At 45.5% G+C, this 20,978-nt stretch overlaps 1 protein-coding gene across 1 annotated transcript in view; it reads right to left on the bottom strand.

Moving 5' to 3' along the window:
* The window catches only part of LOC144108530 (uncharacterized), a 155,273-nt gene that overhangs the window by 117,318 nt on the left and 16,977 nt on the right, over positions 1 to 20,978 (bottom strand). Inside the window, exon 2 of the mRNA XM_077641744.1 lies at positions 4,910 to 5,136. Coding sequence (XP_077497870.1) covers positions 4,910 to 5,136 — 227 coding nt within the window. The remainder of the gene's footprint in view (positions 1 to 4,909; positions 5,137 to 20,978) is intronic.

The raw sequence follows: 20,978 nt of genomic DNA on the forward strand, positions 1-20,978 counted from the left end.
GCGGTTCACACTCTTCTCTGCCTCTCTGTAATAATGCTGGCATATCGCCCGTGAAAACTAAGCTAACCCAATATATGAAATAAATGACACCGACACTTGCACCAATATACATCAGGAAAGCTTCTTTTAGCATGCTCCGGGCAGCAACATTTTCCGCGAAGTATAAATGCGTCTCATGACTTTAGTTCAAGTTTAGGAGCTATAACAAACAGAACTGCCGACACGGGCACAGCTGTCGCCATGCAGAGTAGAAAGGAAATGAAAGTGGAGAGGGTACGGCGCGTCAAAATTTCATCGTTGTATTGGATGGGCAGAGTGGAGATCGGTGCTGCTAGTCACACGGTGATGAATTGTCTCGATCACGCCACCCACTCGCATGCTCTGTACATATCAGCGGAAGCGGCTTCTCCATTAGGGGGAAACATGGCATGAATCGTACTAACCCGCTGTGAACTTTTTAGGTCTCTTTGATGCAGGTTGAAAAACCGTGTAAATAGTTCATGTGCATAGAGCATTATTTCACAGTAATAAATACCATGCTAAATAAAAGAGGGCAGACGGGGCAATGGAAGCATCTCCCGTCCTGTAATAGAAAGCCTGCATGTTAAATGATTAACAGAGTCAGCAGTGAATTTTTTCTCCTGTACTGATTACGCTTAGTTTTTGAGCGAATCCCTGCCGTTCTATGAAAGCCTTTTGCCTAGGACCTGTTTGAATGCACCCATTTCAAGTCGCAGTTTTACTCACGTTCGGCCAGTGGCAACAGGAGGACTGTTTTCTCACAGTATATTTGGCATCACCGGTTGCCTGCCTAGTCTTGTTATCATACTGGTGTTTTTTTTTTTCCTTCGCCTCACAGCCTCCAGGCAATGGCGCGGCCTTTGCTAGCTGGTGCCTTTGGTGTGGACGGCTTCGTCTTGCCTTTTTAGCGCAGCGTGTCACTGGCGTTGACAGGGAGGCGTTGTTAGCTCGCCGCCAAACGATCCATGCTAACGTCAACGCGCATCGCCCCGCTGCACAGCATGCAGCGCAAGCGGGCAGAAAACTAAATAACTGCGAAGAGGCGTAGACCTTGCCCTGGCAGCTCTGGAACAGGAACGTCGCTGCAGTTTGAAGGAAAAAGGAAACAATAAGAACAAAGTGCAAGAGCACGCGCTGGGTTCCCAAAAAGGAAGATGCGCCGAAGGGTCTTGAAGCAACTGTCTAAACTTTCTATCCATGTTTTGATAGGCTAACAACAACAACAACAACAACTTTCTATCGTGAAGCGAGAACGCTGCCTTCTTGACAGTCCTCGAGCTAGTGTTCACTCTATGTTTGCCTGTAGGGAAAGGACAGATCTCTCGAAATAATTGCTCGCTTACAAGCATGCACCGCCAGCAGGAGACGTTGAGACAGGATCGCGGAGTCGGACACGCTCAAGGCATCTATCTTTTCTATTTGTTGTTTCAAGTTTCGTTCGTTGCTGGCTTCAGTGTTCTTGTTAAGCAGTGCCTGTCACTGACGAGCAGCCCGTATACGAATTGAGGGGAAAGAAATGGAAAGAAGAAAAAGTATTGCTGGCTTGCCACATTAAGTAAACAATGTCCTGCTGATCTTTCCTAGTTTAAAAGAGTTTCGGAGCATCGTGTTTACTATTCGCGTCAAAATAATGTCTGCTGAAATGGCAAAAAGGCACGCTGGCGAAATCCTCGATGCTTAGGTGCTCGCATGCATGTGCAGCACGCCTCTGGAAGCTTTTTGTCCTGTAAATCCACAATGCCCTTACTCTGATACAAGTTTCAATCGCAGGAACTAACAAGCTGATATGTATTAAATTTGGCAGTTTACGTATATCTCGTCCTATTAATACATGCGAATAACAATTAATTTACCAATTCCGGGAGGCAATGATAACAATCTTTAGTCCCATTCAAATTTCCCAGGGAATGACTGTATTATTGAGCTCCTGTTAAACTTTTCTTTATTTTGCTGGCTCTTGATGCGGAGCTCTCAACTAACTGATAAGAAAACGCTGTGTACAGACATGAGAAGGACACAAATAGGCAAATAGGGCTACGGAAAGCAATATCAATATCTATATCAGGCGCTAAAAACATATATATTAAAGGCGGCTGGTTGTTGTGGCAAAGATGTGCTCTACAATCTGCCTATATTAAGCATGTGTCTACGATTTGCACTTTACCTGCCATTCTTGTTGTGCCGCCTTTTTATTTATTTATTTATTTCAGAATACTGTCAATCTCTTCTTAGGATTTTTACAGGACAGGGCAAAACATAAAGTATAGGCTCAGTGCTAATATTTTTTAGAGTCAAAAATAGAGGCAAAACATGCAATACACATGACAATAATAAATAAAGCAATCGAGTCATAAAACTGATGATAGCACTTGAATGCAATAAATACACTTAGAGGAACACTGTATTACAAGATTAAGAACAAGGTTATGGTGAGAGGAACGTCAGCACAGATCTCTCAGCGAGGGTAATAAATTTTTCTATGGCGCGCTGGGCTGTGACTGATGTATGCAAGCGATTACAATCTCGGACAACTTGTGGAAAAAAATAATATCGGAAAGTATTACTGTTACAGAAATATTCTTCAAGGGTGAGTGCATGCTTGTGACGTGTTGCTCTAGCTGTGTTTATACGAACAAAGTCTGTGGGAGGCATCTTTATTGCATTATTAAGCAGTAAATACAAAAACTTTAGACGGTGTAATTTGGCACGGGTGGACAGCGTGTGAACCCCACGCTTGGGTAATAGATCTGTGGCTGAATGCATGCGTCCACGGCAGTTGAAGATAAAGCGCACGGCTTTCCTTTGTACCACTTCGAGTGTTTTAACGTTGTTTTTAGTGTGGGGAAACCAATCTATGTTAGCGTATTCTAAGACTGGACGGATAAAAGTGGCGTAAGCAAGAAGTTTTTTATCAGATGTAGAATTTCGAAGGACCCTTTTAAGAAAAAATAACTCGTTCATTGCTTTGCTAGCTAGGTTTTGAACATGCGTAGTCCAGTTTAAGTAACAAGTGATGACTACACTCAAGTATCGATATTCAGTCACACTACGGATATTCACGTTATTCCAAGAGTATACATAGCCTAATTTACACTTTTTCGTTGTAATGGACATAGAGACTGTATTTCCTGGTCGTGGTCATTAGAGTTTTATTTCTTGGTATAGCACGCAGTCATCCGCTAATAATCGCATTTTTACATCAGTTTGATTTGATATGTCGTTAATAAAAAGTAGAAACAACCGCGGGGCTAAAACTGTACCTTGCGGTACTCCTGAAATAACAGGTACTAACTTGGAGGTATGGTGGTCGTATTGCACAAATTGATAACGGTCAGAGAGGTAATTATAAATCCATGGCACCAGTGGTCCATAACCAAATATAGTTTTAATTTTAAAGTGGAGTTTAGTATGAGAGACTCGGTCAAAACCCTTCGATAGATCCAGGAAAAGAACATCGATTTGTAACTGATTTTGTTGAGGCATAGCGAAAAATCATGAATGATTTCTACTAGCTGCGTAGCGGTTGACAAGCCACTACAAAATTTGTGTTGGTTTCTGTGGAGTACGCTAATGACTTCAACAAAATTTGTCAGAAATTTCAAAATGATGTCCTCCAGTAATTTGCAGCATGTACATGTTAGTGATATCGGGCGATAATTAGCTGCAGATGAAGTATTGCCTGATATATGCACCGGAATTGCTTTCGCTACTTTCCACTCAGCAGGAACGCTACACTTGTCGATTGATTTTTGATAAATCAGGCAGAGGTATTTACTTATAGGCTCGGCATACCGCTTGAGAAATTTGTTCGGGATTCCATCTGGTCCATCACATTTCTTATCATTCATGTTTAACAACATCACAGCACTCCCGCCTGGGATATTGATGGAGTACCTGTCGGCGTGATTTTACATTCGAATTCGAAGGTAAGGTCAGAACAGTCTTCATGTGTGAACATTGACTGAAAGTGAGTGTTAAAGGTGTCAGCGTCAATTCCTTCGGTGGATTTTGTCTTGCTGCTTGTGCGTTGGGAACTAAGGTATCTCCAGAATTGGCTGGGTGCTGTTTTAATGAACCCATTAAGTGTGGTATTACAATAAGTCAGTTTAGCAGTCCTAATTTTACTTTTTAATAGGTTAGTTAGAGAGTGAAGGCGAGTAAGGCAGTTTGGAACCGGGCGTATTTTGTTTGATTTTCTCAGTCGTTTGATTTTACGCTTGAGGAGAATAGCATCGCGTGTTATCTATGGGTATTTTTCTTTGTTCATTTTGTTACAGTGGGAATGAAATTGTCAGTACAATGTCTGACATGAGCCTTAAACCATGCCCATACCTGATCAATGGCTAACGAATGATCCATACACAGTTCAAGAAAGTTGGCATATTCATGAACAAGATATCTCCTAATGGGTGCGTCATTTGCCTTTCCAAATGCTAATGTCGGCGAACTTTCTTTTTTCACAGCCAAAGGAACAGGAAACGGCAGAGTGCACAACACAAGCTTATGGTCTGACAAACCTTTTAGTATTTCAGTGTCTATTGTGGCTGATCTCTACGCGCTTCTTTCACGGGGAAATGTTTGTACTCCAGCGGCAGCAACGCAGTTCTTAACAGCTACTGTCATCGGGCATATTTCTTCCCCTCAGGCAGCCAACATAAATACATCTTTACAGAGCGTGCCAAAGAGCAGCAACAACGGGCACCCTTGAGAGGATTCTGAAATCCTATTCTGAAATGCTGCATTTTCGGCTATCACGGCAATGAGGTTTGCCAATTGAGATCCCACATATAGAACTTTTGCTTGACAAACGTTGTGGAGTATCACAACCGAACAACGCTGGTCATCAACATGAGCGGACTTTATAAAAGGTATAGGCCCCCTTGCTCACCTCGTACTTGTCTCCGACCTTTCGAGTGATGGGTCGTGCTGTGGTCATGTTGCCCGTGATGTGGTTGAGGTGGAAGTAGCTGGAGTCCTTGACGTCCAGCAGGCTGTAGGCCACTGGCCTTCCGGGCGCCGATTCGTCCAGGGCGTGCACGGTGGTCACGTGCACACCCTCCGGGGCCCCGTGGTGCACGCGCGGGTCGTGGAACGGGGACCAGAACACCAGCACTCCTGCGCCAGGCAGAGGGAAGAGGGGGACAGGAGTCGAAAGAAATGGCTCAGTAGTGCGCTTACGGGGAAGTTCGCATTTATCACATAGGAAAACGAGCATATTCGGAAGAGCTAAAGACGAATTTGAAGAACAGAAAGAGAGAGGTTCGTATTAGAGAATTGACTCAGGTTAATTCTATAATGGCAGCAGCGAAGGGAGCGGAAGCAAGACGCTATAAGCTTGCTCTGTCCGCTTACAAATACCAGCCACCGATCGACCACCGAGGACCGAGGAAAAAGCTAGGCAGCGGTGACAAAGCGCCAAGCCGTCGTGAGCAGGCTAGGACGTCCCGCCCTCCAGAGGGAAGCCCGTCTTCGAATGCTACAAAAGCAGCGGCAGTACTGGTGGACCGTCACTTGTCAACAGCGAAGGCAGAGGAAGCTAGACGCTATAAGCCCGCTCTGTGCTCTTAAAGGTTAGGAACTTCTTTTTGTAATTGCCGTTTTCAGGCAAATCATTCTTATTGCTGCCTCTGCTGCTGCCATATCAGTGTCTGCTTTCTCATACAAAACTTTCTTTTCACTTGTGCAGCAGCTGCTCCGCACCACGCGGCTGGTCACGTGACCAACCAGGTTACGAACCACGTGATCAGCCACGGCGCCACACATGGAAGGAAAAAAAACTTGAAGGGAGCATGACGTCACGCTCTCAGCCTCTACAAGCCGTCCTCCTCTGGCGCCGCTGCCGAAGGCCCTTTTGCGCAGTGACTCTTGGGAAATAGGCCCTCCACAGTTACCAGACTGCCAACCAGCTTGGATCGTGGTTCTTTTTAGTCTGACGCAACACAGCAAGAGAGGGGAACCGAAACGGAAATCCGGCTAAGAGGTATACCGCTGCCTTGTCACGTGAGGGCCTATTTCCCATGATGCTTTTCATTATATTTTTTTTATGACTAGGCTTCAAGATTATCACGTCACGCTCCCTCCTTGGTTTTTTTCCTCCATGGCGCCGCGCCGCCGGAAGGTGCTCCGCACCACGTGACCAACCACGTGACAACGTGGCGGCGCAGCCACAGGGTGGCGGCGCCACGACGCTGTAGGCTCGAAATGCTACCGTAATGTAGCTATCGCTACAAAAAGAAATCTGCGAAGTGGCGTTATGTCTGGACGAGTGGCGGGAAGATACTGGCCAAGCAAATAGGCGCATCCCCTATACTCTACATTCGCACCGTTCGCGATGTTGACAAGATAGCGTAAAGCTCGTCGTTTCACTTGCTGGCACTTCTTTCACTGCGAAAATGGCGGTCTCTCCTAGCGACGTCAATCATATTATTTTAAGTCTGATGGAAAATTCAGTCTTTCTTGTTTCCACCCAAAGATACGCTCCGCCAGGCGCAAAGACGACGGCCTGTCAGTATTGTTGGACAAGTTTGACTTCGAATTATATTTTATAATGCTGACAGAAACATAATACAACACGGAAATGTATGAGCGTGAGGGCTATCGCAGCTTTTTTATAAATTAGTAAAATAGACATGGAGGGGGCGTTGTAATTTTAGCAAAAAAACGAAACAGAGTGTGAAATTATTCCGGAATTTTCGTTTTATTTCTCAGGACCTTGAATGTCTCTAACATCTCGCAGTTGCATTTACTCTGTGATGTATCCGGCTCCAGATGGTAGTTTTAGCTCTTTTATCGATCACCTTGAAAGTGTCTTAAGCCACGTAAATGAGATTAGATGCAAATTACTACTCGGAGGGGTTGTTAACATTGACCTGTTTAGTGTTAATTCCGAGAAAGCTTTGCGGCTGTCTACCATAGTGTCGAATGGCCATTCCGCTATTGCAGACACGTCCACACGGGTTACCGCTAGCACAACGACGCTCATTTATATTTTTATCACTATACAGAAAAAGACGATACTTTAGCAGGCGCGCTGTGCTCAGAAATAAGTGATCACTTTCCCATCTTTTTCCTTTAGAAAGTTGCCATGAAACCAATGCATCATATCGCAGATATGTCGTATTAAAGCATCACGCTCCAAAACTTAGACACATTTCTTAGTAGCCTGAGGGACGAAGAGTTGAATACAGTCAGATGCTGCAACTCGGCTGACGCTGTCTACGATGCGTTTATTCATATTTTCAAGAGCGTTTATCATCAACATTTTCCTGAAAAACGCTTCGCCAGAAAGAGCGCTAAAGGCCGCAAACCATGGATCAGCCACGAATCTTTGAAACGAATAAAGCGAACAATCAAATTATACAAAAGGTTTTTCAAAACTAAGTCGATCACAGACTTGACTAACTTCAAGCAGTATAGCAGCAAGCTGAACTCATTTTTGAGGAGTGAGAAAAGTAGGCATTTCCATAACCAGTTTAGTAAAGACTGCTGCAAGGTAACTGCAGATGTTTGGAGAAAACTTCATGGGTTGTTGAATCGCATGCAAGCACCTTTGGTCGTTAATGACCTTGTTCGGGAAGGTGGTCACACAGATAGTCTTGACTTGACTGAAAAATTCAACAAAATTTTGAAGGACGTTGTCAATCAAGCCCAGCACGCTTCGCCGACAATATGCAGCATAACTCGAAATACACGATATACTTGGAACCGACTTATGAATGTCAAGGGCGATATATATATATATATATATATATATATATATATATATATATATATATATATATATATATATATATATATATATATATATATATACAGAACAGCAAGACACAGGATATTGACGACATTCATATCGGCAGAATTTTCTGGGAAATAAATGGAATTGAATTGAACTGGTTAAATATGTGCTTGATGCTATTGCCCCACTTCTTGCCCATATTTACAACCTTACATTATCCATATGTATCAGCAGAGCGAACACAAAAACAGGAAGAAGAAGAAGAAGATAGTACGGGTTGCTTCCCTAAGCTGATGCAAGTTTCTAAAGTTAGAGTGTTTTTTAAAAGCGGTGATAAAAATGGTTTACGTGATTACAGGCAGATTTCTAATTTGCCTATATTTTTATAAAGATCTGAAAAAGCTAATTCATAAGAGCCTATCAAATTTTTGCCAGGAGTATCATTTTGTGAGCCCGTCGCAGCATAGATTTCTATATGGAAAATCTACGGAAACGGCATTGCTGACTCAGAAAGAAATTATCTTCAAAGCTTTCGAACTTAACTAGCTGTGCATAGGAATTTTCGTTGACTTTTAAAAGGCCTTCGATCGTCTCAATCACCAAACTCTTAGGCTAGAATTGTGCGGAATTCGTGGAACAGCTCTGCATCTTCTTCAGCCTTACCTCCAGCACCGCGTTCAGTGCGTTAGCGTTGGAAACGCTACACCCTCTATGGAAGATATTATTGCAGGTGTTCCCCAAAGAAGCGTTCTGAGGCCACTGCTTTTCATTTGGTATATTAATGACATTACTTCTATAAGCAATAACTCTAACTACGTTATCTGCGCGGATGATACTAGCCTGTTCTTTCAAGGCAGCGACATGCAGTCACTGGTGCGCACAGTTAATGACACCCTGGCGGAATTAAACCAATTGAGTGAACTAAACTCGCTACTCATTAATACCTCAAAAACAAAAGCTGTCTTTTTCTATCCACGGCAGCGTGTGACATCAATTAAATGCGACCTATATCTTGGTAATAGCCGAATAGCATTTGTTGGAACAACAAAAACTCTAGGTGTTTTCTTTAAAGCGAATATGTCATGGGATGCCCACTTTAAGCATGTCGAAGCACAACTTTTGAAAAAGATACGGAATACTTGCTATATTTCGCTGTTTTTAACCTATTTCCTGAATGATTACGATTTATAAGGCCGTCTTTTTTCCCATCTTAATTACTGTTTTTTAGTATAGGGGAACTGTACACAGAGGAACGTTGGCAGAATATACCATCTGCAGAAAAGGGCAGTTCGCTGTATCGCAAACGTGAATTTTTAGGCCCATACTGAGAGACTATTTAAACGCTTCAGTATTGTTCCTGTAAATAATTTATATGAATATTGTTTGAGTATTGGGTACAAAAAGTCTGTGAAAAATAATCACGGTGTATTTTTGCAGTTAGCCGATTTGAAGGCAAATGTTCCCACTTACCAACTTCGACGCCAAGAATTTTGGCATGTTTCTTGTTCCAGAAATCAACTTGGGCGCCACATGTTGTGTTCTACTACACTGCGACTTTTAATTGCTTTATATTTCAGCAATGTGCAGGTGGGAAAATGCAGCTCCCGTTCCATCAAAGTCAGGTTCCTGTTGTAGCTCATCAAATATGACTGGCGGAAGGATGGTGCATAACTTGTTCATTTGTTTGTTCTTGTGCTATTGTTGCTCATGTATGAATTACATGTGTTGCTGTTTTATTTGCTGTGTGCTTGCTGTATGCCATGTATGCTGTATATTGTATGCTATGTTGCTCATGTACTATTATCAGAGAAGGAATTGATATGTTAATATTTTATTTACTGTATGTCCGCTATATGTCATGTACTGTGGGGCTAGGATGGTCTTCAAGCGAAACTTGTTCGCTTTCTGCCTGAGCCTGCCACATATTTATGGTGTAAATAAAAATGAAATGAATATGAAATGCACAAAAATAAATGACATTTTAGGTTGGGACGGAGGGGGGGGATGTCATACGAATAATTGATACCCGATAGCTCGTTCGGGACCTAACGTTAATGCTAGGGGAAGCAGGCAGAGATTAAAGAAGGGTAGCGCCTCTATCAGTATTTTGAGAGAACACTGAGTAGAGATAAGTTTAGTTTATGAGCGTGTAACGTCCCAAAGCGAATCAAGTTAAGAGGAAACGCCGTAGTGAAGGGCTCCGGAAATTTCGACCACCTTGGATTCTTTAACGTGCACTGACATCGCACAGCACACGAACCTCTATAATTTCGCCTGCAACGAAATTCGACCGCCGCGGCCGGGATCGAACCCGCGCCGTGAGGGTCAGCAGCCGAGCGCCATAACCACTGAGCCACGGCGAAGGCCAGGGTAAAGATAAGAATATTTGCTCGAATAGATTGGTTGCGGCTTGCTTCGAACCCAGCGTGTCACCGGCTTGTCACCTAATTTTGCCACCTGCCAACCGTGGTATATGGCAGGTGGTGGCAGTTTGCAGATGTATACAGCACTACACAGCCAAAGGACGCTGGACACTTTTTTTTTTGAAGGGTGTGTGGGAAGGCGCTTCTCAAGTTGCGCAAGCCAGTCTTTTGTGGCTGTCGTTGCTCCAACGCAAGAAATACGAGAGCCGTCCCTGTGGGGTGCCACCAGCCAAGGTAGTAGGTCCGAGCCGCCTTGTCTGGATGGCATCAGTCGGATAGGATGTTAAAGATGCGGGTACCACCAGCCGGCCAAGAAGACAAAGCCCGAAGCACATTGGTAGTTAAAGCATCGCGTCCCTTAGTTCTCTCTTTTCGTAGGGAGGTCGAGGCGATGCGACGTTTAAGATCTCCTGTTAGAACTATCTCGTCGCAAGCGCAGGAGTAACTGCCGGGTTGCTGCTTGGTACCTTATTTCAAGGGCTGTTTGATGGCTGTTATTGCTTTTCGGTGCAGCGCTTTCGTGTGCCAATGTAGAGAGTAGCTTTGATGGCGAGGATTGGTTAATAATGACATTGAATTGACCGGAACCGTGAATCACGGGACACAGCAAAGTTATTCAAGAGAAAAAAAAACAACAGATATAGTTGATATACTGAACACCGAAAGGTTTTCTTCATTTCATTATCTTCATTCATTATCTTCTTCAGCTGTTCATTTTCTGCTGGCTTATCTGTTTTATTTTATGACCTGTTCTTGAGCTTCATGACTCACCTATTGCATTTTGTTCTTGCTAGGAAGCGCTCGTATCGCTTTCGAAGAGATCAGGTTCTGTGTGAGGCATCTGGCTATTCGGAGCCTTCACAGCAGATTAACTTTGAAAATGACAGAGAGGATGTATTTAGGCTTGTTTCAAAGTCACAAACGTTGTCGCACACAGGACTTTGCCAAACAATTTTTTCCTTTTTTCATCGTCAATTCTGCGTATCCTACAAGACAAGAGTTTATTTTGCGTGTCAGCTGTCATGTTTCGCTTATTCGTTATGAATGGTCGCCTCCAAAAAAATGCCACGAGCAAGCTGCACTTTCTTTTGGTTTTGAACACTGAAATTTATCAGGCTCCGAAAATGCGCTGTCTGAAGTTGCTTCAAAGTTTGAAAACGGGACGTTAGAACTTCGTACGGCATTAATTCATAAATCTTAATTAACCAGCAATGTTGCCATGCTAGCATCTGGTTATGTTTGGTTGGATGCGATGAACGACCTGTGTCCGCAATGAAGTGGCGCAAAATATTGCGTGTAATGCAAGGAACTGGTACCCCCCTACAGACAAACAAAACCAAACTCGACGCCGTTATTTTTTTTTTTTGAGGCACTGCTGAAGGAGCCAGAATTCCGGGCTGGCTAATGGTCAAGGCAGCATGGATGAATGTATGCGCCAGGACATCAAACAGGGCCATTGTGCACCGGCCCCAAACTCACAGAAGTGAAAATAATGTGAAGAGGACTTTAAGTAACTCATATTTTGTTGATTGATAGGTATAGTGGCACATAGGCAGCTAAGGCCGTAATGCGCCAAGCACAAGATACACAAAAGGTATCTGCAGAATTTTATAAAAAGAATTGAAAAGTGATCGGTGGTGTAGAGGGCCTAAAAGTTTGTTCTACTACCTGGTGATGGCAAAGAAAAGATACTTTAAAAACTGTCACAAATAAAAGCTTTAAAGAAAGTCGGGTAACCTCTGCAACCATCCTTTGCTGGGAAAGGACGTCGAAGCTCCCAACCGATCGAATAAAAGCCTCAGCCTCCTTCCCAAGAATGATAGAGTGGCCGAGGTCTGTTTCAAAAAGTCTGCTTGTTGTGATAAACTGTCCAAATTTTATTATATATACAATTCATTAGAAACATCTGGTATGTTCAAAACTTAAAAACCTGTGAAATGTCAACAAGTACAGCCGCGGTCAAAAATACGCGGCCCACGGCTCCGGCGCAAGGAGCGGCTGCGGGGCCGCACCGCGGCGCTGCTACCTGCGTCGGGCGCTCAGTGCGAGGGTGTAGAGAGTGACGACAAAGCTTCGCCCTCACTCTTCCCTGAGCACGCCACACGGCTGATGAATGTTAAGTGCAGCGTTCAACTGTTTCGCGGCTGACGGTCCGTACGAAAGAGAGCTCTGCAATGCGTGCTGCGTGTGACTTTCATCGCCAACTCGGATATCTCGTATTCCCTATGCACAGACTGGCTACGGCAGGCGCGCGTTCTGCAGTTCGACTAAGCGCGTCTGCCTGCGACGCATTCGAGTTCGGTTCGCATTCCATACTTACGCGCGTCTCGCATTCGTGTACGCCGCACTCCAGCGCCCGGTGCTTGGTCGGGTTAACTCTAATTACTAGCTGGAGCTCGCTCCTTTAAAATTGTTAATTCAAAGCTAGAAAAAATCTAAGCACGTTCCTGCTGCAACGAAATTACGAGTAACACACCACCAGAAACAAAACAGGCCTTCACCGAGTTCACAGACCGGGGTCCTGACGCGACAATAACTTGTTCTGCGCTATTTCTTGAGCACCGTAATGCCCTTGCACGAAGGCTCACCACGCATGGGCGCGCGGGACATACGAGAGCGAAGCAGAATCGAGGCGGCAACGGCGAACCGCGCGCACTCCCCTTCAGCAGAACGCCGCACTTGACATTTATCAGTCGTGTTGCGTTCCCAGGAGAGAGTGAGGGCGAAGCTTTGTCGTCACTCTGTGCACCCTCGCAGCCAGCGACCGACGTAGCCCGACGGAGGTAGCAGCGCCGCGGTGCGGCACCGCAGCCGCTCCTTGCACCGGAGCCGTGGGCCGCGTATTTTTGACCGCGGCTGTACATGCTCACCGAACAGCAGTAACTCATATTTTTCATGGCACTGCGTCTGCACATGGGATGACCAACTTGTTAGTGAGAAACGCAGTAAACGATGCCATCACTATATATCATGTCCTCCTGTATTCATCGTCACGTGACAATATGATACGCCCCTCGGCGACGCCGCGATTCAGTAGCACGACAGGCGAAGTGTCGGGTCGGCATATAAACAACCAGAATGTGAGGTTTAATTCAACGCGCATCACTTCTCGTGAAAGCCGCCTGAAATTTTACTTTTCTTTTCTCTATCGTTTCTGATTTTGCTGCGCCCCTAGTCTGAAACATTACGTAACGCGCACGCACATTTGGATGAGGAATGCTGTGGTTAGATTTCCATTCATGAACAGATTTACTTCAGAAGGGCGCTGCTGTTGTGCAGAAATTTAATGCTGATTTGAGGTCATGAGCCAAGTGAAGAAATGTAGAAAAAATAGAGGGCGACACTGAATGACAGCCTTTCTAAGACGTCCGTTGCGCAGAATCTGATATATTATAATGTGGATCTGTGCAGCTCTCCCTTTTTATGCACAAGAAGATAAATTGAATTTTAATGCCCCGAAACATACATTCATTTCAATATAGGCAGTTTTACTTCCAATATATTGCAAAAATGATGCATACCTCCGACGGCGCCTAAAATCAAATGAACGGTGAAAAAAATGGCGTGTGCGTCTCTTTCCAGCCATTACATTCGGAGTAAACAACGTGGGACAAATCTTGCAAAAAACACACCAGCCTGTCCGCAAAAATCAAGATAGAACACAAGGCGACACGGGAAGTGAATCAGATGAAATTCCTGACGTTCCCCTACGTGGATGTTGTTCGGGCAAAGCAACTGAATTCAGAAGGGCATTACGTATTCCAAATGCAAGAAAAACATAAGGACCATTGCACATTCCACGTTACGAAATGAAAGGTTCCCGCAAACAAAAGGTATGCAGAATGATAACGCTTTCGCCAGATCAAAATATTGGCCTATGCAGAAACCGAGTGCTGAGAATTTTCCGCTTTCTATAGCCCTAAAGCCTGAACATGAATTAATGACCATTTCCGAAATGCGGAAATAAGAGGAGTACGTCTCGCGGGCTCTAGCACGTTAGAAAGAAAACAGCTGTTTTGATTATGATTTGGGATAAATACGAATAAAGACATTTTTCTAGAGTTGTTGTCCCCGATGAGTATTATTTTTGTGCACTGCATGTAATCGACAAAAAGTATTTGTAATCTGAGTGGTAAAAAAAACAACAACAGCATTACGGGTGTATAACCAGTTCTAACACTCTCTGTTTGATGGTGCTTCCATTGTTCAAATTTTCTGCTTGTGTGAGCGTCCATTAGCTAGTTTATGCATATAAAAGTCTGGATTAAGCTGGAGGATGTTTCGAGCCATTGTTACCGTCAACATATCAAACTTAAAATGCTCAGATTTTTTGTTTTCTTAAAGATAAATTTTTCCGTTGTGGCTCCTACTGAAGGACAAAAAATCTAGCGAATTCGATTTCTTTCGTTGAAGAGCAAGTGTATCTCCGTGTATTTGAAACAATGTACGACACACTTCGAGTTCAAATTATTCAGGGTTGAATGTACGAGGAAATTGTAAGAATGCAGTGTCATTCGTTGAGGCGATGTTTAAACTACTATGCTCACGAGATGAAGGTGGATGATTGGCTGCCTAGAATGATAACATAGAGAGGACGCAGCGCCGCCATTCTAAAACTGCAGACCTGAGCGGATAATTCCGTGTGGCATTAAACAGCCAATTAAAGGAGGGGACCAGTTACGGAAAAAAAGGAAGCTTGGGAACAAAAGGAAAAATACCAGAAACTCTCGATCATAACGCCATGTGAGGAACGCGCTCAGTTGAAATGGAGGAGTGAAGGCCCTCGAGGTGGACGTGTCGTGGCGTTGGAGACGAAGAAAAAGTCCGGCTAAGGATTTTAGATAAAGGATAAAAGGAAACATGAATAAACGAATGAATAGAAAAAAGCAAGGGCGGAGTTTGTTTACCTTCCGGTGTATATAGCGAAGATGGCCCGCTTCATCGCCCCATGAAGCGAATATCTGCCAACGAAAGAAATGGGAAAGATGCTGGTCTCGACGAAGAGTTTGGGAGCCTTTCTTTTATTTCATCTGCGAAGTGTCTCTTCCTCGCAGAGCACCACCAGCATTCAGGTGAAAAACGCCAGCATTTTGTGAAGTACGCAGTGTTTATCTATTCTGGCGTAGCCACTGCCTTTAAATTTTAAAGGGAATAAACGGGAAGAGGAGAAAACGTCTTTACTCCAATGTTTTCTCCTGCGGGCGTGCTTGGTGTGGCTCTCGGTGCAAGCAGTGTATATATAAGCAGAGAGAGCCGGGAAGAAGGGCAGCAACTTATCGAAGAGGCGAAGTCAAATATTTGTTCTTAGTTTGATCTTCTCTGGATTCTTTATTCCTTCCCCTTTCGAGGTGGGGTCATGCTGCAATGCCGAATGCTTGCAGCGTGACCAAGGTCCCTGAGCTGAGCTCAAAGCTTCTGGCGGCTGACTTTGGATAACAAAGAGAGTCGTGCGCCTCAGCAGCACGAGGAGAAGAAACAAAGAAAGTGAGCAGGCCGAGCTGCGGGCCGTTGCCATTACCCTGTGTCTCGTCTTCTTTATTATGCAGAGTTTTAACCTTTTGGCGTCTGGTTCCTCAAGCGCAGTGTCTTTAAATTTTCGAGGTTTTTCTTTTCTTTGCCTTTTTCGATGCCCTTACGATTCCGTGAATTGTTGTGCTCTTTCTGTCCTGGTTAAAAAGACTTTGTGAGACTTGCGCATCTTAACTTCCCGCCATTCCTTCATTCCCTATTTTTTTTATTCTCGTCTGTCGCCATGCAATCATTTTACTCTCGAGAGAGTGCTGCTTTCACCACTACCGCCACAACGAGTTGGTGATTTCAAATGCACCCCATGTCTTGCGCAAAGGCGATAAAAGAAGCACCATTTTTAAAATTCTGGTAGTGCCTACTTCGACGCTTCTACTTTTCTTTGGGAGCCTCACGCATAGAATGTCCACGCCAGCTCACGCCTCACTTGAACAATCACTATTTGTGTCATTTTTCTATGGAGTTCTGCTCTTTCCTCTACTCTCAAGCTGCTTCGTGAACGCGTTTTCTTGTTTGTTTTTTCTTTATTTTTCCTCGGAAGGCAGATTCCTGCCTGGCACAAGTTTCCGTCCCTTTTAGGAAACACATGGGGGCGAAAATTCAAAGGTGCGAGGGAAAGTTTAAGAGCGGGCACCCACAAGCAAACTGAATAAGAGGCGACGTTAGTTGAAAAACACCTCACAGTCTTTGCAATCGGAGGATGTTATTTTGGCGTGAACGATTTCATGTGTTTCGCGAATTCGCGGGAACACACGACGCACGTATTTCGCGCCGACGCGGGAAGACGGCAGACAGCTTCACTGATGACGGATACTGCAGCGCCCGTGTCGACGAGATCGAGACCTGCAGCGCCATCCACGAACACTGCGATTACATTAGCGGGCCAACAGGGCGGAGTTAAGGAGTTAGATATAAGCGCAGTTCTTGCCCCCGGAACTGCGGCTGTTACTTTGCATCAAGGTCAGAATTAGAACATCGCAGCATCGGAGAAGGGGAACGGTGACGAGTGGAAGGCTATCGGCAACTGGCTTAAATCTGGCGATCTGAGGACACAAAAGTGGGACAAGGCGACCTTCTTGATGAGGATGGTTCGGATCGTACGGGTATGAGCGCAGGTAAGGCCCAGAGGGCGGGAGGCGCTTGCGGCAAAGCCGCGCGAAATGGCTGGGCGGACTACAGATTGGTCGGTTGCCCGCAGTACGCCAAGGGTTCGTAGGATGTGGGCGGGCTCTTGAGAACGGAGGATGAGACGGCGATTCCGACGGCGGCGGAGGAAGGAAAGAAGGACATGCCAGGTAAGGACCAGGCACTGGCAGATGTAGCGGCCTGGCCACCGCTTGGGCGTACGTTACGGTGAGCTGCTACAGGCGGGAGCATAGGGTTAGACGGCAGCAGATCAGCGGTGTGGTCCCACACATCACGGCGTACGGTAGGAGCCAAAGACGGTGCCTAGTCAGGAAAATGGAGGGCTGAGTCTTGGAAACGTGAAATGAGGGACAGATGGCGGGTGACCACTTCACGAGAGAAGACTTTGATCTGGTGGAGCAGGGGGGAGTCGTCAGGAGCAGGACCGCCAAGGGCCAGTGGGAAGAGAACCTCGTCGCGGACACTAGAGTGCCGCGTAGAAGCGCGCTGCTCGCGGAGCTCGTCGTTGCTCTGGCAAAGCTTAATGACCTCACTGACGATGGCAGGATTCTTCGCGAGCAGCATCTGAAATGCGTCGTCAGCAACGTCTTTGAGGGTGTGATGGATCTGTTCGCTTCGGGCATGGCGGAGTTTACACGTTTACAGAGGTCAACAATATCCCCAATGCACAGTGTGAAGGTCTGTGCGATGTGTTCAGCACGATCACGTAAACGTTTTTCGCAACGGAGCTTGCGCACTGCAGGACGGCCAAATACTTCCGCGAAACTTTTCTGAAGTATGCACCAAGCGGGTAGTTCCGCATCAGGATTGCGAAACAAGAGGTTCGCGCCGTCAGTAAGGTAAAAAATTACGTTACTGACTTAAATGACGTTGGCACCAGCCCCTCCTGTTCCGACCTGTCACCCCCACCCCGTCACCGCCCTACACCAAACGACGCGATGATCAACCGCCTACCAGGTGCCCATCCGACTACTGATGACTTCCCGATGACAGCGCAGTGACGACCCGATGAAAACCCGACGACGATCTGACGCAGCTCAGAATAGGGAGTATTAGGCATCACGGCACGTCTAAGGGCCCCAGCCATCGGCTTTTCTGGACAGATGGCCTGAAAGGTACGTGTGACAGCATTTGGCTGGCCCGCCTAATCCTCCATCTCGGCGTCTGATCATACATCGCGGCGAGTGATCATGCCTTCACGCTCATGTCCTTTATCGTCTCGTCCTTTCCTTCACTATCATTCGATCGGTACAATTGCTCTTCCCCCCGTGGTCACGTGACATAAGACGACGAAGTGGGCAGTTGCGCGGCGTGGAGCCGGCCACCCATTACATCATTCCTTCAGTAGCGGTAATCTTAGTGTTCTTCGGCAAGCCGAAGAACACTAACAAGGAGCGAAATTAGGGTAACATTATGGTGCGCGAACATTACACGGTGCGAAATTATGGTAAAGATCGTTTACAGTTTTTCACACTGTTCATCACAAATGGTCAGTTCGCTGTTGGGTTCAATAGGCCGCTCCACGATGTTGCGTAGGAAGTCGATGCTACCACTAGAAGGAACTACGAAGGATAAGCAGCAGAATATGTTACTAAAGACTGCGCGTATTATTTGTATACTCTGGACTCCTAGTGTACTACGCAATACCCCATGCATGCAGGCAGGCAAGGTAGCGTCCCGAGTGAAAAGAAGCACTAATGGGCTGCTGTCACCAATATTAGCAAAAAGGGCACAATCGGAGATCATGTAAAATCGCACACGCATGAATTTTGCTGACTGCTGGTCATCTTCGGTGTGTCAACTGACGTGCATCCTAGTATGTTGCTGGTATATTCCAACTCATATTGCTCCTTTGAGCGTCGCAGTCCAAGCTCCTTACTCCTTGCTAATATCACGCTTTGGTATACTTTTCAATCATCCAAAGCGGCTCAAACCTCTATAGGGTAGCTATTCCCCTTGTTTCTTATGTTTCATGGAGAAGTAAGAATCCACACTGTTTTCATTCTTAATCCTTCTCTACGTGTTCCTAACCATTCTTTATGTCATCATCATCATCAGCCACACGGCGCCCACAGCAGGGCAAAGACTCTCCCATGTCTCTCCAATTAACCCGGTCCTTTGCCAGCTGCGGCTACCGTATCTATGCATTCTAAATCTCATCCGCCCACCTAATATATTGCCGCCCCCTGCTACGCTCACCTTCTCTTGGAATCCACTCATTTGCCCTTAAGGACTAGCGCTTATCTTGTCTTCGCATTACATGCCCTTCCCAAGCCCACCTCTTCCTCTTGATTTGATTAGGTTGTGATTAACTCGCGCTTGTTCCCTCATCCACTCTGCCCGATTCCGGTCTCTTAACGTTACACCTATCATTATTTCCATTGCTCGCTGGGTTGCCCTGAACTTAATCTGAAAGCTTTTCCTTAGCACCTACGTTTCTGCCCCATAGATGCCTACATCCCCACATCCTGACGCTGCCTCCCGTACCAGAAGCTGCGTTTTCATGCACATGCTCACTCATCTTTCGCAGTGAATCGTCTGTTATTCTTAATGCGTCCCTTAGTCTGTGTTCACCATCTACCCCTTCAGCATCATGTGTCTGGCATTTTCTAAACCGAACTTGCTCGCCATCCTCAGCTATACCTTCCACGAAAGATCAAGACGCGACGCTCACGGCAGAGGCTGCAAGAATTGCTTTTGGCAGCTGTACATAAGCCTCGTCTGCAGACGTTCCCACTTTCTTTCCCGCAGACGCCTTTGCTGCCTATATAGAATTTCCTGGCGGCTTTCAGTCGGCAGGAACCCTGTTTGCTTTGTTTGTATACCTGCAGGCGTTTCCTTCCCCTGCCACGTTATGCTGTAGTTCCTAATTTATATATTCTGACAGCCTAATGAACGCTTTGGTTTGTACGAGTAAACCCAGAAATGTGATTTGCTCAGAGGCTTCCTACCACTTCATTTTCTTTCCGTTTATCTTTCTATCGATGAATAAAAAGCGGAAAGAACTTCGTGAACACCATGGTAATTGGCCATGAAAGTGCGCAGCATTTTCTTTTTTCCTTCGTCTGTCTAGGTTGCGCTGCTGTTTCCTGAAATGTATGTGTTAAATTCTTTTTTTATGCATTTCGTTATTTTCATTTCATGCTTTCACTTTCCGAGGTAGGCGCAGAAAGAATCAGACATGGGCTGTGGGCACCGCAGAGAACCCCTTTTCATGTTTTTTGCTTCCCTCTTCAATGGGAGCCATTTCTTTTGTCTGCATCCTCTATTCTTTACCCCGGCGTCGCGTCAGCTACAAGCCTACTGCATTTTTTTGTCGTAGATTTCGACTCTATTTTACCTCACAGACAGGACAGTCCATCGTCTTGGATGCCGCCGGGCAAGACACTATGCCTTTTCTGCACTCTATTTTACTATTACAATCCAGTTCCTTCTCCCGTACTTCTTTATCCTACTTCTTCCCAGCTATGTCATGAACGGCGAACGTCGCTGTCGGAACAGTGCACACACGCAAGGGTAAGAAAAGAAAATAGCCCTGAGCCACACGCTTTTCATGTTAGCCGGGTAGAAGGAACAGTTCCGCTCGGATAAGACCCAAGCCATCTTGGCTCCCTCACTGGGCACCGTCTGCTCGACTGTCGGCAGGCAAACTCGCGAGGGGGAGCACATGTGACCACGCATCGCTGTTTCCTTTTCTCTCACAATTTCCCGTACACGTCCCTGCCTTTCCCTCTTTTTTTTTTTCGTTCTCTAACAAACCGTATGCTGGCTATAGACGCGTGCTACTCGTCGTTCAATTGCAATTTCAGTCTTCTTCAAAACACACTCTATACAACCTGTTTTCCTCTTTAGCCACAAAAAAAGAGTGTACTCTAAAATAAAAGCAAAGGAAGCGAAACAAAGCAGCCCGAAAAAGAAAGGCGAACGAGATATACAAGAAAGTGGCATGGGAGAGGAGTTAAGCAGCCGAAATAACAGAGTTATTCGTTTCTGGGAGCAACACGGAAGCTTTGTAAGCGGTTAGAGTGGTAGGAAGAGGGAGTCGCGCCGGGGGCCAAATGTTTTATGGACCGTCCTCGAAAAGACGTTCGGTATACCCTCGTGTTGCATCGTATGTCCTTCGTGTC

This window comes from Amblyomma americanum, chromosome 10 (genome assembly GCF_052857255.1).
Source record: "Amblyomma americanum isolate KBUSLIRL-KWMA chromosome 10, ASM5285725v1, whole genome shotgun sequence".
Lineage (NCBI taxonomy): Eukaryota > Metazoa > Arthropoda > Arachnida > Ixodida > Ixodidae > Amblyomma > Amblyomma americanum.